The sequence below is a fragment of the Arachis ipaensis genome, chromosome B05, assembly GCF_000816755.2.
Source record: "Arachis ipaensis cultivar K30076 chromosome B05, Araip1.1, whole genome shotgun sequence".
NCBI lineage: Eukaryota > Viridiplantae > Streptophyta > Magnoliopsida > Fabales > Fabaceae > Arachis > Arachis ipaensis.
Window position 1 is genome coordinate 49,344,182 of NC_029789.2, and position 21,278 is coordinate 49,365,459.

The 21,278-nt window shown below is 37.4% G+C and overlaps 1 protein-coding gene across 13 annotated transcripts; it reads left to right on the plus strand.

Moving 5' to 3' along the window:
- On the plus strand, positions 1,524–5,557 carry LOC107643616 (brefeldin A-inhibited guanine nucleotide-exchange protein 5-like). 13 transcript variants are annotated; one of them, XM_021123807.1, is made up of 12 exons: positions 1,532–1,936; positions 2,054–2,167; positions 2,263–2,319; positions 2,423–2,503; positions 3,558–3,633; positions 3,716–3,774; positions 3,854–3,923; positions 4,004–4,072; positions 4,492–4,612; positions 4,864–4,928; positions 5,168–5,258; positions 5,391–5,557. In XM_021123807.1, exons 7-12 carry the CDS (start codon positions 3,873–3,875, stop codon positions 5,444–5,446), a joined length of 453 nt encoding a protein of 150 aa, XP_020979466.1. In that variant the 5' UTR covers positions 1,532–1,936; positions 2,054–2,167; positions 2,263–2,319; positions 2,423–2,503; positions 3,558–3,633; positions 3,716–3,774; positions 3,854–3,872; the 3' UTR covers positions 5,447–5,557. The 13 variants fall into 13 exon arrangements, 4 of the variants coding, with proteins under 4 accessions (XP_020979468.1, XP_020979466.1, XP_020979467.1 ...); XM_021123808.1 differs by having other exon boundaries at positions 1,540–1,971; positions 3,716–3,758; XM_021123806.1 differs by having other exon boundaries at positions 1,547–1,971.

Genomic DNA, 21,278 nt, shown 5'->3' on the forward strand with positions numbered 1-21,278 from the left:
AACGTAGGCACTAACGTGGAAGGAAGGAAAGCCCCAACGTTAGTGAGAAAAGTTAGTGGCATTAACTTTGAAGAAAGGAAAAGGAGCCAACGTTAGTGACACTTAACATTATCACTAACGTTGGACCAAGCTCATAAGTGGGCACGTTAGTTGCCATGTTAAATTAGTTAACGTGGCCTCTAACGATAAGAAGAAAGGGGGAAAGCCAACGTTAGTGACATTCAATATTGTCACTAACGTTGGCCCAAGTTACAACAAAGCCACGTTAACTCCCACGTTAACTTAGTTAACGTGGAAGCTAACATGGAGAAAGGTGGTGATCGACAACGTTAGTGACACCAAACATTCTCACTAACGTTGGAGTGAACTCACAAGCCCCCAATAAGCCACGTTAACTCCCACGTTAACTTAGTTAACATGGTAGTTAACATGGGCAAAAGTCCCACCTGGCAGCCTAACCATGCCTTCTTCAAACATGCATAACTTGAGCCACAAAGCTCCAAATGAGGTGATTCCAGTGGCATTGGAAAGTAGGATTCCAGAGCTTTTTAAGCATATATGGCACTACATGGTTGACACTAAATTTAAGGGAGAAAACCTGCCCCGAAAGTGCAATGATGAACATGGTATCAGCCTGTATTTAGGCCAACTGACCTCTTCACCTTCCAAGAAGTATAACTCGAGTTGTAGAGCTCCAAATGATGCACTTCCAAAAGCATTGGAAAGTAGACATCCAGAGCTTTCCAATGATATATAATAATATGGGGTGGACACTAATTTTGAGCTTCAGAAATGGGAAATTGCTAGCGTTATTGGCAATCAACATTTCCAGTAACGTTGGCATATATGCCAGCGACCATGTCCATTTCAAAGGAGCATAACTTGAGCTACAGAGGTCCAATTGAGGTGATTGCAGTTGCGTTGGAAAGCTGACATTCAGAGCTTTCCAACGATATATAATACTCTATAGTGGGCATGAAATTTGAGCACAAACAAGAGGCATCTTTTAAGCCCCAAAAACACCAACTGGACAGCAAGTGCAACGTTAGCCACAATAACTTTAGCACTAACTTTAGCACCTGGACCTCAACTTAACTCACTTCTCTCTCAAGTCCACTTCCAAGCTCAAGCAAGCAGGCCCACAATTGTCAACCAGTCAAGGCCACAAGAAGCATCTAGAATAGGAATTTTCATTTAATTGTAATTTGCTTTTAATTTCATTTTGTAATTTAGGAGAGCCTATATAAAGGCCTTAGTCTTTACATTGAAAAAGAAGCCCGGAAAGGGGGGGAACTGAATTCTGGAATGGAGGATTGAAGAGGGGTCTTCGGACTCCCTCCCCTCACACACTTTTCCTTCTCTTTCTTTTAGTTGTAATTTTTATTTATGAATTTGAAGTTTTATTTTTTAGTTTTTATCTTCATCTTTACTTTTCTGCACACTACAAGATTTTTGCTTGCTTATGGGAGTTTTTTTGTGGAAGTTTTAAAAACCTCCATAACATACTTTATTTATGGCAAAATATGAAACCTCCATTGATTAATGCTAGTTTAAATTTCTAAGCCCAAATGTTCAAACAAATAGCCCATCCCTAACCTAGCTACTCTATTTAAACTTGTCCAAACAAATTAAGTCCAAACAGAAACCTGTCCAAAAAAATTAGAAGGGGAAGAAGAGTGAGAATGAAACCCTAGAACTACTCACAGTCACCGTATTCATCTCTTTGCCATTGTCACCATCAAGCTCACCATATATAGCATCTGAGATCAGAGGGAGAGTAACCTCATCGCTACGGCCATTCATGTCCTCATCGTTGTTGCCATCAAGCTTCTACATCAATGCATTATCTCCTTCATCTACATGTAATAACTTTAATTTTGAGATCAGAGAAAGATTGAGTTCGTAGCCATCGCCGGCACCGCCATCAAGCTTATCCGTAAATGCTTTTGGTTTTCTCTGCAATCACCTAAGGTCAATTTCTATTTGTTCATTTTTCTTTTTCAATGTTATTTATTTAACTCAGTTTAGATATTCTTTTTTTTTCTCTTTATAGCGTGGTTAGAATTTGATACAAAGGGAGATCGCACAAAAATTATGCGTTGAATGATAGGAATTTTATCTCATAACGAAGCTGGAATCTGCTGAGAAGACCTGGCAAGATTTATCGGTATCAAAATTTTTGTTTAGATATTCTTTTGTTTTTAGTTCAGCTTAATCCAATGGTGCGTTTTTGTAATTTTATATATTTGCGATGAATTATAGGAACCTTATCTCATAATGAAGCCGAAATCTGCTGAGAAGACTTGGCAAGATTTATCGGTATCAAAATTTTTGTCTTTTTTGTTTCTATGAAATTTTGTTGCAACCAATTATCTAAATCGATTTATTATTATTGTTATTAAAAGTTTGGTTGGTGTTTTAGGTTAAGCTTGCTGACCCTGACCTTGTGTCTAATCCGAGTGAGTACCAAAAATTGGCAAAATCAGTGGCAGAGCTTGATGAGGTACTTTCATTTGTAATGTGCACCTCACCTGATACTTCTTTTTGCACTGTATTAAGGTGAAAATGTAATTTTAATATTTCTAAATTTCAATGGAGGTTGTGTCCACGTATAGGAGGTTTAAAGTGTGTGAAAAGGCTAAACAAAAGGTTTGATTAGGTTTCAGTGCTTGAGTGCTTGTTCATCCTTTTTAGTGACTTTTAGACAATTGAAGTGTGTTTGATACCTCCACCGGTAACACCCTAAACAATAATAATAATCAACCTTAAAAATCTGCCTCTGTAGTTCATTATTATTATTAGCTATCTATCTAGTTGCATTAACGCTAATTACTATTTATTAGTGTTATATGTGACCAAGTGTTTAAAGAAACAGTTTAGTATAGTCTTTAAAACACAAAATATGACCAAATGCCTATGAACACTTGAAAACTATATTCATTGATTTTGAGCAGTAAATAGCTAAGTTGCATTGCAGGCCAAGTAGCAAACAAAGTATAAAGTTTTTTGTTTTTAAACTTATTATTATTATTTTCAAAGTAAAAATAAAACAAAAAAAGATTTGCAAGTATATATCAGGCGGCTAAACAATTTAAATGTTTCAATAGATGCAGTTCGAAAATTTTAAAACAAAAAACACTATAAAAATAGTTTTTACCCCCAATAATTTATCTTGATTATGGTTTTGGTTTGATTGTACTTTATTGTTGTTTTGGTAACCAATTTTGTTCTTTATTATTCTTGACTGTCTATTAGTACTATTGTATTGTAAATTAATGGCTTTTTAAGCTAGCTAGCTACTATGCACATCAATCAAGTCCTGCTGCGGTTAAGCTTAAATATGAGAGAATCTGAGTTAATATGCGATTCATTCTTTTACTATATGTTATTAGTGAAGATCAGCTTTCAAAAAGTATTAACATTTAACATTATAAGCTCTTTGCTATTTATTGTAAGCTCTCTTCTAAATTAACATTTGATACAATAATAAGAGATATATATTAAGTGTGTGACATGTTAAATATATTATTTTAATCCTAAGTGGGTTTGTTTGGCAGAAAATTAAAATAATGTGTGATATTTTATATTCATCTTGAGGCACTTCAACATCTTGCTGGGAGTGCTGATATTAAGGTAAATAGTTTCTACAAATATGTTACTAATCCAATCCTATTTAGCTAATCCCCATTATGATAAGATTGTTTATATTTTATAGGACTGAGAAGCTGTGCTGGACAAGGCTGTGCATACTGAATATGGTAAACAGATTATACGGTATGGATATGTTATAGAAATTTCTGTTCTGTATTTTTTCACGGAGACTAATTACCTAAACTGTTAATCTTCTGTCAAGTGGGATTGATTTGGAGAGCATGGGTATAGTACAACGTGATACTTTGTTGGCATTTCGCACTCTTTGCAAGGTTGGTTCTGCAACTTAAATACTAGCATCGTGGTTATTTTCTTTCAACATCTCTTATGTTTTCAAATGTAAATTTGGCAGATGGGTATGATGGAAGATAATGATGAAGTTACAACCAAGACAAGGATATTATCTCTTGAGCTTCTACAAGTTATAAAGTGATTTTAGCTAGCATCTATTAATTGCTAGTTTATAGGTTGTAGCAAAATTCATAGAAACTTATGTTCCTTGTTTTTTTGCTTTACTACCAAGTTACAGGTCCATTTGATTTTCTGTGATATACTTGGTGCTTTTAATTGTATTGCCTTGGGTTTAGATTTACAAATGCAATTAATGTAAAGATGATGTAAAGAACACATACATATCCTTTTGTTTTGATGCTGATATTTGTATTTAATGCTTTCTTTTTTAACTAAAACCTTATGGAAGGACGGCACATTATTGTCTTTTTATTGTTCTTTGAAACTCATTCACGTTGCTGTGAATTGGTTTCTCAATGTTTCAAATTATTTTTTTTTGTTCTTAACTGATGACAATTGAATTTTTTATTTTTTATTTTATTTTCTCAGGTTTTGTTGGAAGGAGTTAGCCACTCATTTACAAAGAATTTTTATTTTATTGATTCGGTGAAGGCATATCTTTCATATGCATTATTGCGAGCTTCAGTTTCACAATCCCGTCATATTTCAGGTTGGTTGAACTAAGTTACATTTTTTTAGCATATCCTTAAGGATCTACTTGTAAGTATTGTTATTTTGTTCTTCTTTGTTGGCAGTATGCAACTGGAATATTCTTAGTGCTGTTGTTACGATCAGAGAAAGTCTCAAAATATGTGTTATATCTTTTTGCAAATCTCATAGAAGTTTTTAGCAGAGACCACCGTTAATTTAATGTGTCTAATCTGTTTCTGCACAACTCTTTTTGTTTTCAGAGTGAAATAGGCATCTTTTTTCAGCTGATAGTGCTCAGACCACTGGACAGTTTAGAGTTTCTCATCAACCAAAAAGTTAGTATTCTTCGGTATGATGTTCTTCCTATTGATTAAAATTTCTTGTAATATGGTTTAAAGACCTTAAATGATATGTTGTTTTGCCATTCTTTTTTTTTTGTATGATTAAACTTAAACTTGTTTGAAAGAATTGTAAAATCTGACAGTGATTTTGTGTGGCATAAACATCATTTAGTTTATTTATGTGCATGTTGGTGAATACAATAATCTCTATCGTCTTTCAATTTGACATGTAGGTTACAGCTCTATCAAAAATAGCTCAAGGTACTCAAAATATTGATCCAAATTGCTGTTGCTGTTTCTCAAACAGCTTCAATTATATGGGAAGTAAGTAGTTCATTCGAGGTTTAGTTACTTTAAAATTCTCTGTAGTTTCATTGAATTTCCATATTGGGTTTGAAACTATTTTTTTTTTTGTGGATATTATTATAAATTAGTGGAAAAACAAACTTGTTTCAGTTGCTCAATTTTTGAAGAACACTCCCAATCTGGATAAGGTTGTAACTTTCATGTAGTACAATTTAACTCTAGATTCATGTTTGTTCTTGTAATATATATCTCTTGGTTGTATTAGGGTAAAAAATTATGAATGGAAGCTCCATGGAATTGATCCATGTGTATTTTTACTCATGTGCAAAAAACACCGTTGGTGTTGAATTTTGATAGAAAATCCTATGATTAATAAGTAGCTAATTAATGAGATGAGAGTATGTAAATGAGATGAGATTAATGAATGATTTGAAATTAAAAATAAATAAATAATTATAGGATTTGTGGAGGTTTGAAAATCTCACAAAATAGTTAATTTTTGTTAATTTTAAAAATCAATTTTTGGGGGTTTTAAACTGTCACAAAAGTGATTCTAAACTGTCACAAAAGTTCAATATAAAACTCCCACTAAACACACACAAACCCCCCCCCCACTGAATAGATTGTGGAGGTTTTTAAAAACTCCCACAAAAGACCTCGTGGCACCTCAAATTTTGGGGGTTTTGGAAACCCCCACAAACCATTTGGTGGGGGTTATAAACCTCCACAAATAAGAAAAAAAACTGCCACAAATAAACAAAAACTTTGTAGTGGCACTTTCTTTCTTTTCTATTTTTGTAGAGCAATGATCAACTAACTCTTTACATTGGGTTAGAGAGCTCTATTGTGATTCAATGGATCAATTGTAGTTCTTATTCTTCTTCTTCTTTCTTTTCTCTTGATTTTACTAGAGAGCTTTCGATCTTCATCCAATTGGGTAGTTATCTTGGAAAAGAAACTATTCATACTTGGATCTCTTCTGAACCTTGAAAGAGGAATGAAGAGATCATGCTAGACATGCTTTCTCATGCTGGACCAAATTGGGTGTGGATGGATATGTGACTATAATCCTTCCAACACTTGATTTGGGAAATGCATGTGGTATAATCAGTGACCATACTTCATCTCTTCTCATGAGCAATTGACCAAGGAATTGGCTATTGATCAAGATTTGAGACATTGAATTACAAGAAATTGTAATTCAATCACTTAAGATTGCCAAGGAGATCAATGAGTGCATTGATTGAGGAAGAGATGAGAATGAACATGATCCGGAGGATTGCAATATCTCTTGATCCCAATGTTCATTTTATTTTTAGTTCTTACATTTAATTTTTTTGTCATTTTACATTTCTGCACTTTATTGCTTTCTTTACTTTTCTGTCAATTTACATTTCCTTGTTACTTATCACTCCATTATGATTCGTCTAACTAGGATAATCAATTAACCATTGATTGCTTAATCCGTTAATCTCTGTGGGATTCGACCTCATTCTATTGTGAGTTTTACTTGACGACAATTCGATACACTTGCCGAAGGGGAATTTGTTGAGAGACAAGTTTTCCGTGCATCAGGTGGCGACTCCATATCATCCACAGACAAATGGACAAGCTGAAGTCTCTAACAGAGAACTTAAAAGAATCCTGGAATGGACTGTAAGTACCCGTAGAAAGGATTGGGCACGAAGCTTGGATGATGCTCTGTGGGCTTACAGAACAGCATTCAAGACTCCTATAGGGACCTCTCTATACCAACTTGTGTATGGTAAGGCATGCCACCTGCCCGTGGAACTGGAAAATAAAGCCTACTGGGCAACCAGATTCCTAAACTTTGATGCCAAATTAGCTGGAGAAAAAAGATTGCTCCAGCTAAATGAGCTAGAGGAATTCAGATTCACTACTTTCGAAAATGCCAAGCTTTATAAAGAAAAATAAAAAAGTGGCATGACAGAAAGCTGTCATCTAGAATCTTTGAACCAGGACAAAAGGTTCTGTTGTTTAACTCTAGGCTCAGGCTGTTCCCCGGGAAACTAAAGTCCCGGTGGAGGGGACCATATGTGATTACAAGTGTATCACCATATGGTTATGTGGAACTTCAAGATATTGATTCTGACAAGAAGTTCATTGTTAATGGATAGAGAATCAAGCACTATCTTGAAGGCAATGTTGAGCAAGAATGCTCAAGGCTGAAGCTAGATTAAAAGCTCAGCAAGGTCCAGCTAAAGACAATAAAGAAGCACTTGCTGGGAGGTAACCCAGCCATGGGGCATCACTTCCTCTAAGCATTTTGCCCTATTCTTGATTTTATTTGTTTATATAAAGTTCACTGATACTAAGGTAAAGAGTCAATTGTTTAAGTTCACAGGGTTACAGAAGGATTCTACACACAAAACAGAGAAAAAGAGCTCAATGGCAAGAAAACGCCAGTAAGAGTCTGTTTTGGGCATTCAACGCCCAAAAGAAGCATCCACTGGGCGTTGAACGCCAGTAAGGATAGCCATCTGGGCGTTAAACGCCAGAAAGAAGCTCCTTCTGGGCGTTTAACGCCATATTTACAGCATCCTGGGCATTCAGAAAAACGCCCAGTGACAAAGGAGTTCCTGGCATTCAACGCCAGAAAGAAGCAACAGCTGGGCGTTGAACGCCCAGGAGAGGCAGCATTTGGGCGTTGAACGCCCAAAACATGCAGCGTTTGGGCGTTCAAACGCCAGGATGGTAGGGAGGAGGTGAATTCATTTTTACTTCATATTTTTCATTCTAAATTTAATTTTCATGTTTTAATTCATGATTTCTTGCATAAACATGTTAAGAACCCTGATTTCTAAAATTCCTAATTTCTAAAAACCCTATTCTAAAAATATCAAATGTATCTTAATCCATAAGCACAAATCCTTTTTTATCCAATTCAACTCATTTTCAAAATTTTCAAAACAAATCTATCTTTTTTCATTCAAAAATCTTTTCAACTAATCAATATCTTTTTCAAATCTCTATATTATCTTTTTCAAAAATCCAATTTTATCTTTTTCAAATATCTTTCATATCTTTTCAATTTTAAATTATATATTTTCTTATCATACTTATTTTTTTTAAATCATATCTTCTATCTTATCTTTCTCCCTATTTTCGAAAACCCCCCTCCCTTTTAAAAACCCATTCGGCCTCCTTCCTCTCATCCACCATCCTACACTAGCTCTCCTTCTATCCCTCTCTTTTCTTTTCTTTTGCTTGAGGACAAGCAAACCTCTAAGTTTGGTGTGTTTATCCGTTATCACTAAACCATACCCACTAAGATCATGGCTCCTAAAGGAAAATAACCTACTCCAAGAGGCAAGAAAGAGAGTGTTCCAAAACCACTTTGGAATCAAGGGAAGTTCTTAACTAAAGAACATTCAGACCATTATTACAAAATAATGGGTCTAAGATCAGTGATCCCAGAAGTTAGATTCGATCTGAAAGAAGACGAATATCCGGAGATCCAAGAGCAAATTTGAATCAGGAACTGGGAGATCCTAACTAATCCTGAAACAAAAGTGGGAAGGAATATGGTCCACGAGTTCTATGCTAATATGTGGCAAACAGACAAGCAAAGACTATCTGGATCTGCTCTCTATGACTATCGGACCTTGGTCAGAGGAAAGATTGTTCATACCCACCCTGACAAGATCAGGGAGATCTTAAAGCTACCTCAGCTGAAAGATGATCCAGACTCCTTCAATAGGAGAATGATGAGAACAGACAAGGGCCTCGATAAGATTCTAGAGGATATATGTATCCCTGGAGCCAGGTGGACCACCAGCACGAAGGGTGTCCCAAATCAACTCAAAAGAGAAGATCTCAAACCAGACTCGCCAGAGGATGGCTGGACTTCATTCGGCATTCTCTGCTGCCCACTAGCAACCGTTCTGAAGTCATTATTAGAAGAGCAGTGATGATCCATTGCATCATGATGGAAAAAGAAGTGGAAGTTCATCAACTGATTTCAACTGAATTTTACAAAATTGCAAACAAAAATTCTAAAGATGCCAGGTTGGCTTATCCAAGCTTGATTTCTATGCTCTGCAAGGACGCTGGAGTAAGGATTGGAATAACTGAGTATATCTCAGTTGAGCGACCAATCACCAAAGCATCAATGGAAAAACAACAAGCACAGGATGACCCCATCAAGAAGAGAACACAGGAATTTCTCCCAGAAATCCCTAAATCTGAATACTGGGAGTATCTTGAAACATCTATTACCAAGATGCAAGAAGCTATGGAACAAATAAATAAAGAACAGAAGGAATAAAGTAGCATTCTTTGCTAGTTGCTTAAAGAACAGGAGGAGCAAGGGCGTGATTTTAAATATGTTGGCTCTTGAAAGAATGATGAACATGATACATGTTATTGATAATCTGAAAAATCATAAAAATGATTCTTGAAGCAAGAAAAAGCAGTGAATACAAAAGCTTGCAAAAAAAAATTAGAGAAAGAAAAAGAAAAAGCAAGCAGAAAAAGCCAAAGCTCTTAAAACCAAAAGGCAAGAGCAAAAAGCCAATAGCCCTTAAAACCAAAAGGCAAGGGTAATAAAAAGGACCCCAAGGCTTTGAGAATCAGTGGATAGGAGGGCCTAAAGGAATAAAATCCTGGCCTAAGCGGCTAAACCAAGCTGTCCATAACCATGTGCTTGTGGCGTGAAGGTGTCAAGTGAAAACTTGAGACTGAGCGGTTAAAGTCAAGGTCCAAAGCAAAAAGAAGAGTGTGCTTAAGAACTCTGGACACCTCTAATTGGGAACTTTAGCAAAGCTGAGTCACAATCTGAAAAGGTTCACCTAATTATGTGTCTGTGGCATTTATGTATCCGGTGGTAATACTGGAAAACAAAGTGCTTAGGGCCACGGCCAAGACTCATAAAGTAGCTGTGTTCAAGAATCAACATACTGAACTAGGAGAATCAATATCACTATCTGAATTCTGAGTTCCTATAGATGCCAATCACTATGAGCTTCAATGGATAAAGTGAGATGCCAAAACTGTTCAGAAGCAAAAAGCTACTAGTCCCGCTCATCGAATTAGAATCTGAGCTTCACTCAAAAACTCTGAGATATTATTGCTTCTTAAATTATTTGTATTCTATTTTATTTATCTAGTTGCTTGAGGACAAGCAACAGTTTAAGTTTGCTGTTGTGATGAGCGGATATTTTATACGCTTTTTAGGGTTAATTTCATGTAGTTTTTAGTGTGTTTTAGTTAGTTTTTAGTTTATTTTTAGTAGTTTCTAGGAAAAATTCATATTTCTGGACTTTACTATGAGTTTGTGTGTTTTTTTGTAATTTTAGGTATTTTTTGGCTGAAATTGAGGGAGCTGAGCATAAATCTGATTCAGGCTGAAAAAGGACTGCTGATGCTGTTGGATTCTGACCTCCCTGCACTCGGAATGGATTTTCTGGAGCTATAGGAGTCTAAATGGCGCGCTTCCAATTGCGTTGGAAAGTAGACATCCAGGGCTTTCCAGAAATATATAATAGTCCATACTTATCTCAAGGATAGACGACAGAAACTGGCGTTCAACGCCAGTTCCATGTTGCAGTCTGGCGTCCAGCGCCAGAAACAAGTTACAAGTTGGAGTTCAACGCCAGAAAAGGATCCAAAGCTGGCGTTGAACGCCCAAAACAGCCCTATGCACGTGATTAGCTTAAGTCTCAGCCCCAGCACACACCAAGTGGGCCCCAAAAGTGGATTTCTGCACTATCCATCTTAGTTTACTCATTTTCTGTAAACCTAGTTTATTAGTCTAGTATTTAAACAACTTTTAGAGACTTCTCTTGTATCTCATGACATTTTAGATCTAAACTTTGTACCTTTTGACGGCATGAGTCTCTAAACTCCATTGTTGGGGGTGAGGAGCTCTGCTGTGTCTCGATGAATTAATGCAAGTATTTCTGCTTTCTATTCAATTCAACTTATTCCGCTTCTAAGATATTCATTCGCACTTCAACCTGAATGTGATGAACGTGACAATCATCATCATTCCCCCACGAATGCGTGCCTGACAACCACTTCCGTTCCACCTTAGATTGAATGAGTATCTCTTGGATCTCTTAATCAGAATCTTTGTGGTATAAGCTAGATTGATGGCGGCATTCATGAGAGCCCGGAAAGTCTAAACCTTGTCTGTGGTATTCCGAGTAGGACTCTAGGATTGAATGACTGTGACGAATTTCAAACTCGCGAGTGCTGGGCGTAGTGACAGACGCAAAAGGATAGTAAATCCTATTCCGGTACGATTGAGAACCTGCAGATGATTAGCCGTGCAGTGACAGCGCATCTGGACCCTTTTCACTGGAAGGATGGATGGTAGCCATTGACAACGGTGATCCACCAAGACACAGCTTGCCATAGGAGGACGTGCGTGCGTGAATTAGAAAACAGAGGAAAGCAGAATATCAGAAGATAAAGCATCTCCAAAGCTCCAACATATTCTCCATCATTGCATACAAGTATAATTTGTGTTCTGCCCTTTTATTCCTTGCAATCAAATTTGATAAGTGAATTATTTTATTGTTTTCCTGACTAAGAGTTACAAGATAACCATAGATTGCTTCAAGCCAACAATCTCCATGGGATCGACCCTTACTCACGTAAGGTATTACTTGGACGACCCAGTGCACTTGCTGGTTAGTTGTAAGAGTTGTAAAAAGTGTGATTTACAATTCGTGCACCAGACATCACACTGAAAGATAGAACGATCTTCTGGGGGGTTGTCAATGACTCCATTCAGATTGAAGATTACTATGCGGCCATCTTTTTCAAAGGAGTATGTTCCTGAAAAAGCATCCAATTTGAATTTTGATGTCTTCAGGAATGGTCTTCCAAGTAGGATTGATGATGGCTTATCTAAATCATTATGGGGCATCTCCAAGATATAAAAATCATTGGGAAATGTAAGCCCTTTAATGTTCACCAAAACATCTTCAGCAACTCCAGCCACTGTAATAATGCTTTTATCTGCTAACACAAAATGAGCTGCCGACCCTTTTAAGGGAGGGAGCCTCAAAATATCATATATAGACAAAGGCATTATACTGACACATGCTCCTAAATCACACATGCAATCATAAATTACTACACCACCAATAGTACAGCTAACTATACAAGGACCTGGATCACTACATTTTTCAGGTAATCCTCCCATTAAAGCAGATATAGAACTACCTAAAGGAATAGTTTCTAATTCATTAATTTTGTCTTTATGGATACATAAGTCTTTAGAAACTTTGCATATTTAGGTACCTGCTAAATAACATCAAAAAGAGGAACAGTTACCTCAACCTTTTTGAATATTTCTACCATTTTGGGGTCGGTTTCCAGCTGCTTCCTGGGCTTCTTTGCAAGTTGTGGAAATGGAATAGGAGTAGTGTTTTCTGTGGTGTCTGTGCCTTTTGGTGCTTCCTCCTGTGGTTGAGCTATTTCTTCTTCAGCTATGTCCTGTATGTCGTCTTCCTCTTCAACATCTTCTATTTCTACTACCTCTTCAGCTGAGGTGTGTTCTGGTGGGCTTGGTTCCTCCTGATTCCTCTCCTGCAGTGTGGTTCCAGACCTTAGGGTGATGGCATTAATGCCTCCCTTTGGATTGGGTAATGGTTGAGAGGGGATTCCAGTGGAGCTTGAAGGTTGGTTACCAGAATTTTGCGTTGATCCAATCTGTGACATAAGAGCTTGCAAAGTAGAGGTGAGACCATTCAGACTGGCATTAATACTATTCATGATGTTATTTTCCATGGTCTATTGTCTTCGCTCAAAAGATTGTAGTAGCTCTTCATTAGGAGATAAAGAAGAATGAGTAAATTGAGAGGTTTGCTGTTGATTGTTCTATGGTGCTTGGTTTTGCCTCAGGTGAGGTGCTCTGTAAGGTTGATTCTGCTGCCTGTTGTTGTTATTATTCCACCTCTGATTTCCCTGATTATCTCGGCCTCCTCTGTTATTGTTGTCCCTCCAATTCTGGTTAGAATTGTCCTGCCATCCATGGTTATTATTTCCAATTTGATTGTACCCTTGGTTGGGGCGGTCATAGAAGTTATGACTGAATGCCACCATGTTGTCTTCTTGTTGGAGCTGCGAGCATTCATCAGTGTAATGGCTATAATCAGCACAGATTCTGTAAATTCTTTGCGGGACTAATTGTTGGTTTTGCTGTGGCGAGGGAGGTTGAGCTTGCTGAGCTTGTTGTTGATTCAATTGCATCTGCTTCAGCAAGTTGGTCATCTCACATATACTCTGAGCTAGAGCCGCAGTCTCTCTGCTAGAGGATACTTCTGCAATGGCTTTTGAACGGCCTTCCTTTTGTCTGTGGTTCCTAGGAGATTCAGCTAAATCACTGATCAATTGCCAAGCCTCATCAGTGGTCTTGTACTTCTTCATAGACCCATTGCTAGCACTTTCCAATGTGGTCTTATCTTGGGGCCTCATGCCCTGTATGATATAGCTAAGTAACACTATCTTGTTAATCATGTGGTGGGGGCATACTTCCAGAAGGTTATTAAAGCGCTCCCAGTATTCAAAGAGAGTCTCATTGTCATCCTGAACAATTGTGGAAATATCCTTCCTCAGTAACTCTCCTAGCTGCCATGTCTTCTGCACGTAAAACAACCGAATCAGTAGAACAGGGGCTGGTTTCTTCCTCAAGTTCACTTTCAGATCAGCCCTCAGAGTGGACTAACCGACGCTGTTCTCGCCTTATTCGTGAAATAGTCCTTTTAATTTCAGGATCGAATATTAGCAAGCGCGGATCAGGAAGTGAATGCGTCATTTGACGAAAGAAACATGCAGCTCATAGTAGCAAAATAAAATAAAATGCAAATAAATAAATTCTAATTAATAACTTTAGCACTCTATTGCAACTCTCCGGCAACAGCGCCAAAAATTGATGAGGCACAGAAGTTGGTGAATTAAAAATTATTAAAATAGTTACGTTGCAGGTATAGTTCTTAACTCACCGAAAATCTGCCTATCAATTTAGAAATATGTCACAGAGAGTTTAAATTAAAAATTACTGGGAATTTAAGTCCCAGGTCGTCTCCCAACGAGTTGCAGAAAAGTGTGCTAAATAATCCTTGTATTAAATAATCATGAAAGTATTCAAATGACAAAATTGAACAAAGCAAAGAACATGGAAGAATAAAACCAAATTAAGAGAACGAACTAGAATGACGAAGTCTTGATGAGGAAATAACTCTTCTCAATGTTCCAAATGCTAAGACCAATTGAAAAATTAAAATTCTTAAACCTAGAGAGAAAAACCTAAAGGAGTAAAACTAGATAAAAACTCCCCAAACTGTGTAGAATGAATGTTGTGTTTTGTTTCTGCATATTCTCTGGCTCTAGTCTGCTGTTCCGGGCCAAAAACTGGGTCGAATTAAGGTTCAAAATCGCCCCCAGCGAATTTTGCAGATTATGCAGATCGCACATGTCACGCGATCGCGTCATCCATGTAGACGCGTCATTCGCGCTTTTCCTTGCCACGCGTTCGCGTCGTCCACGCTACCGCGTCACTTGAGCTTTTCCAATCCACGCGGCCGCATGAGCCATGCGGCCGCGTCACTGCGATTTGCTCTCCTTCGCGCGGTCGCGTGAGACATGCGATCGCGTCACTTCTCGCTGGTTATCTCCTCAAATTCTTGTGTTCCTTCTATTTTTGCTAGCTTCCTTTCCAATCTCCAACTCATTCATGCCCTATAAAGTCTGAAACACTCAACACACAAATCATAGTATCGAATAGAATAAAGGAGAATTAAAAATACATAATTAAAGTCTCTAGGAAGCAGTTTTCAAACATGTTATAAATTCAGGAAGGAATTATAATTTCATGCTAATTTAATGAATAAGTGGGTAAGGATCATGATAAAACCACACAATTAAACACAATATAAACCATAAAATAGTGGTTTATCACGTACGCATGGGAATCTACCCGTGACTCACTAAAGGCAACTCATGGCCAGCGATTTTTGAAGCATTTTGGGCCTAATCCAACTTATTTCTGATGCTATTTAACCCAAGGATTGAAGAGGGATGAACCAATTAGTTAGGGAGTTAGTTTTAGTTTAGTTTTCATCATGCTTTGGTTAGTTTCTAGAGAGAGAAGCTATCACTTCTCTCTAGATTAGGGTTCTTAGTTTTAGATCTAGATCTACTTCTTCTTCTCTTATAATTTTCCTTTTCCATCTTTAATTGTCTCTTGTAGTTGTAGAATTCTTCTTCTCTTGTAGTTCTCTTGTATTTATTTGTATTGTTAGTTGTAGTTTATGAATTCTTTGTAGATCTACATTTCTTCTTCAATGCAATTGGTAAGTTCTTTGTGTTTCATAATTATTTTGCCTCTCTATTGTTAATCTCTTGCTTTTGTAGTTGTAAATTCCTTTAATTCTTGCAATTAATAATGTTTGCCTTTATTTCCTTCTATGTATTTGTTAAAATGTTTCTCCTAGTTATGAGGTAGATTTTGTTCCTCTTGGCTTTGGTTGAGTAATTGGTGACTCTTGAGTTATCAAACTCACTTGTTGATTGCTAATTAACTTGAATGCCACTAAAGCTAGTCTTTCATCATGATTGGGTTAAGACTTGTGGAACCAAGTTAATTTATCCATTTGACTTTCCTTCATAGTTAGAGGTTAACTAAGTGGGAGCAATGGACAATTCTTATCACAATTGAGGAGGATAATGAGGATAGAAATTCTAGTTCTCATTCCTTGCCAAGAGCCTTCTTAGTTGTTAGTTTATTTCCATTTCCATTTACATTTCTTGTTCATTATCTCAAAAAAAAAACCCCAAAAGATACTTCATAGCCAATAACAAGAACACTTTATTGCAATTCCTAGGGAGAACGACCCGAGGTATGAGTACTTCGGTTATTTTTATTGTGGTTTGTTTTAGTGACAACCAAATCTTTTATTGAAGGAATTGTTTGTTGGTCAAGAACTATGCTTGCAACGAGATTTCATTTGTGAAATTCTAAACCACACACGCAATTATCTCTCATCAAGCTCTAAACCATGTTCCAAAATAAAATTCTTCAAGCAAGTTTAACAGAAATTTTAATTCAAATTAGTGAAATGCTATAAAATAGTTTCTTGGAAAAGAGATTATTGCTTCAACCAAATAGTGGTAAAATATACACAAAATTAAACATGCAAATGCAACAACTAATTTAACAAAGAAAGTTAAACATTGGTGTTGAGAAGGGGATAACTAACCCACGGAAGTCGGTATCGACCTCCCCATACTTAAAGATTGCACCGTCCTCGGTGCATGCAAAGATGTGCATGTGGACGGGTGGCTCCAACTGACACTTTTTTTTAAAGAATGTGCATAGGAACTTGTTTGTCGCCCCATGAAAACGTCTTACGGTTCCTTCCTGGTGGCCATCCTGATAGAAGAGAAAAAAGAAGAAAAGTAACCCAAAAATAAGGATAGAAAACAAATAAAATATGGTTGGGTTAATGCCAAATAATGAGGGTCTCAATTATATGGTAGCTATAACATGCAAGTGAGAAAACAGTAGAAGCAAAGGGCATATCAATAGTAAAAAAATTGCAACAATGGGGAAGAGATAGTGGGTAATGAAAGACAATATAAATTCATGTCAATGCAAAAGGAATACATGTATCATAAAAAAATTGGCATTGACAGATAAATAATATCACCCAACAATGTAAAACAAGTCACTAAGCACCAAAATAATACAAGGAAAGATACAACAGTTGAATAAGAACATTTAACACCAACGGAAAAATAATAAACTTAGAAAAGAAAATAAAATATGAACAAAATTAAAATGCAAGGAAGAAAAGTATGCAAATGCAGTAAGTAAAAGAAATGGAAAGAGAATATGGATGAGAATGTAAAGAAATGAAGAAGAAGAAGAAAGAAAGAAAGGAGGAAGAAAGAAGGAGAAATGATAAGAGAACAAGAAATGGACGCGACGCGCGTGCATGCATCACGCGTACGCGTGAAAACAAAAATGACCATGCGACGCGTAAGCGTCGTCCACGCGTACGCGTGGATGGCAAAAAATGAACACTGATGCGTGAGCGTCGGTCACGCGTATGCGTTACTACTCGCGCGGTTCCAGCACAGTGGCAGCCCAACTCTCTGTTCAATTCACTATTAACGCCAATTTTCATGCCCACGCGTACACGTCGCTGACGCTTACGCGTGGATTGAAAAATTGGTAGGGGACGCCACGCGTACGCGTGGGGTGGCTATGCGCCCAGCACCCCTCCCGCGCGTCTCCATCGCAACTCTCTGTTCATCTCATTAACATTACGCACTGACATATGACGCGTGCGCGTCGAGTGCAAATTTTTTTTAATAAACTAACAAACTACCAAAATAAATCCAAATATTATTAAACTAGTAAAACCACAACTTAAACTAAATAGTTCTAACTAAAACTAAAAATTCAATTAATTACCAACATAAATAAAAGAAATAAAATTGGAAGACTTTACCATGGTGGGGTGTCGCCAACCTAGCACTTTTAGTTAAAGTCCTTAAGTTGGACATTTGATGAGCTCCTTGTCATGGTGGCTTGTGCTTGAACTCATCTTGAAACTTCCACCAACCCTTGGACTTTTAATAAGCTCCAATGTTTCCAAGTGAGTCCACCAAGCCTTGAGAAAGTTCTTCACAAGCTTTGAGCTCCCAAAGTTGATCTCATGTATTCCCGGATCCCAAATCTTGTTTCTACACCGTCTTTAAGTGGGTCATCATTGTTCCTACCGGGTAGCAAGCTCTCTGAATTCTCAATGAAGTACCAAAACATCCTCCTAGACCCAATCAATTGAGAATTATACCAACCCTTGCAATTAGGCCTTGAGCGTCCATCCATAACGAACCTAGGATGGTGTTGCCAACCGCTAACCATCTCCCTTTTACTTTTAAAACCACAGATAGCTCTAAGTTGTCCATTCATTTCAAGCAGACCATATTCAAGTGGGAAGGTAGAGTTTAAGGATAGGAATTTTACCCACTTGAATGTTGTGTTGGATGGTAATAGCTTGGGGGGAGGTATCTCCAGTGGCAGCCTTGCCAATGTATGCTTCAATCTCTTGGGCTCCTCTTTGATGATCTCCACCTCTTGAGAAGCTTCTGCAACATTGACCTCTTCTTTAAGTCCAATGGGGGAGGATTCAATTGTTGATAAAAACTCATCAATTATTGAATCTATCTCATGATCTACCTCCTCCAAGAATTCAACCATGACATGCCTTGGAGGTTGTACACCCTCCTCAACATCAAATTCAAAGGTTTTGGAAGGAGGCTCTATGACTTGAGATTTCCATGGAGGTTCTACATCTCCTAAGTCCTCAACCACTTCATCTTCTTCGATAATTTCGGTTTTCTCCACTTGCTTTAGTACAAAATCTAACTCCTCCTTGATAACTTCGACTTCTTGACAACTTTCTTCAATTCCCCCTAATTCTTCAACTACTCCTTCATCTTTAAGATTCTCTCCTACCTCCACTTTTTAGGCCTTCTCTTGCTTCTCTTGAAGTATGGATACGTGAACCCGATCCATTACATCCCTAAGACGATCCCTTCTCTCTTGTTCCATGTCAATAGCGTAATTGGGATTATGTTGCTCTTGGATTAATGGATATGGGTGAAAAGTAAGTGCACCAGAGCTTGAGAGTTGAGTATTGGGGGTAAAGGATGGATCCACACGGGATATAAGAGTTTGGAGAGTAGAGGTGAGACCGGTAAGAGTAGAGGTAAGTGTGGTTTGAAGATCTCTGACGAGTCCCTATTTGATAGTATATTTTGACTCAAATTGGATGGATTCTAGCACATGAACTCACACTTAAGCACCAAAATAGCATACTTTTGTGTTTTGTCCCCAATTTGATCCTAAATATGAAAACATGCAATTTTGTGCTTGAAATGAGCAATTTAATTCCACTTTAATTCCATTTGATGCCATGACGTGTCTGCTGAGTGTTTTCAGGCCTTAGAGGCAAGAATGGATAGCCAAAAGTGGAAGAAAGTATGTACAAGGGAGAAAACATGAAGAAAACAAGGAAAAGCACACACAGTGAAGTGTGCGTGTGCACAAGCACCTGTGCGTACACACAGGTCAACTTTCAGCCAAGTGTGCAGACGCACACATCTGTGTGTCCGCACAGGACCTAACACATGATTGCATTAATGAAACACGTGCTTTGCGAATTCTGAGGCCTTTTGGGCCATTTTGAAAGGCTTGGATGCTGATTTTGGATTCTATATGAAGGGGATATCAACACATATCAACACATTAGGTTTTAGTTTAGTTTTTCTTAGTATTAGGAAGCTTCCATAGGAGTAAGAGTAGGAGTAGTGTAGCATTGCTCTCTTAGGGTTTATGCAATTTCATTTGTAACATTTTATAGCAAGTTTGACTTTGGATTTTGCTTCTTTAAATTGTAAGTACTCTTTAATTTCTCTTTAATTACATTTTATTTATTTTCATTTCCTCTTGGTTCAAACATTTTGTCAATATTTACAATTTTGTGTTCTTGAAGTTTTGATTGATGAATTTACTGTTTCTTGCTTGCTTTATGTTTATTTGGATGTTTATTGTTAATTTTATGCATAGTTGGTTATAGCTTTCCATGTTCTCTTGCAATTTCTTATGATTTGGTTTTATGCACACAAGGTGTTTGTGAGAATGCCAACCTTAGAATTTGAGTAGATTTCCCCACCTTGGCTTATGGTTTGAGTTCCTAAGATACTAGAGTCATAATGTCCGACATTTAGTGGTAATTCTCGGGTAGTTAGTTGACTATTGTTTCCATTGACGCTAGCTTTTTACCAACTAGCTTGGTAAGTTAGCTAGGACTTATGGATTAAGGTCAATTATGCTTCCTTGACTTACTCCTCGATGGTTGGGGTTGACTAGGCGAGATTGACTCATCATAATTATCATAGTTGTGGTTATGGCGATGATAGGATTCCTTGGATCCTCATTCCCAAGTCAAGGCTCTTTTATTGGATTTATAGCATTTTCACTAGTTTTGGTATTGCTTTCTCTTTACTTATATTAATTCACAATTTTGCTCATTCCTTAGTTCTTTTATTGCTTAGTTCTTTTAATCTTTCATTTCTTGCTTGAAAACCCCCTTTTCCTCACAACCAAAAGAGAAACACTTCCGATTGCATCCTAGGGAGAACGACCCGATGTTGAAGTATTCTTCATCTCGGTTTATATGATTTGAATTTGACATTTGATTTGAGAATTAATTGTGGGTCTAGACTATGCCTTCAACGACGGAATTCTATTTTGTGAAAATCTAGATCAACGATAAATTCTCATCATCAAATTTGGCGCCGTTGCCGGGGATGCAATTGAGTGCCAACTTTTGGTTGTTGTAAATATGTTGATAGTGTAAATATCTTGGTTATTTGGTTGCTGTTGTTAATATTTAGGTTTTTTGTTTTTTCTTGTTTGTTAATGTCTTTTATTTTTATTTGCTACTTTCTCTATGAGCTATCACCCTTGTTGCTTGGAGCTTGGTTGTGAATGTTTTGTAGGATACGATGAATCCAAATTGAGATTGCTTCATGGAGTGGGAGAATCAATTTAGGGAGGAACCAATTGCATATGAGCAACACTCATGGCAAACACCTCCCTCATACTACATCGAGCCAAACCCTCCTCTATGTGAATATCAACCCCAAAGATATGAAAGATACCCCCTGCACAACCCTCAACCACCAAACCTTCAAGTACCACACCATACACCTCCATGGAATCAAAATGTCTATACAACTTGCCACCAACCATATGAACCACCACATCCTTATACACCACCTCAATATCCCCACCCACATGACACACCTCCCACATATACAACCTTTCTCCCAACTTTTGAATCTTCTTTTCCACTTCAATATGAAGTTTTCCAACCCTTGCCCCAAGAAGAACAAGACCTTCAAGCATTCTTTCAAGAGCAAGAAGGATTCCGAAGGAAGCAAGGGGAGTTCATAGCTACCATAGCCGAAGCGGTGAACCGCTTAGCCTTA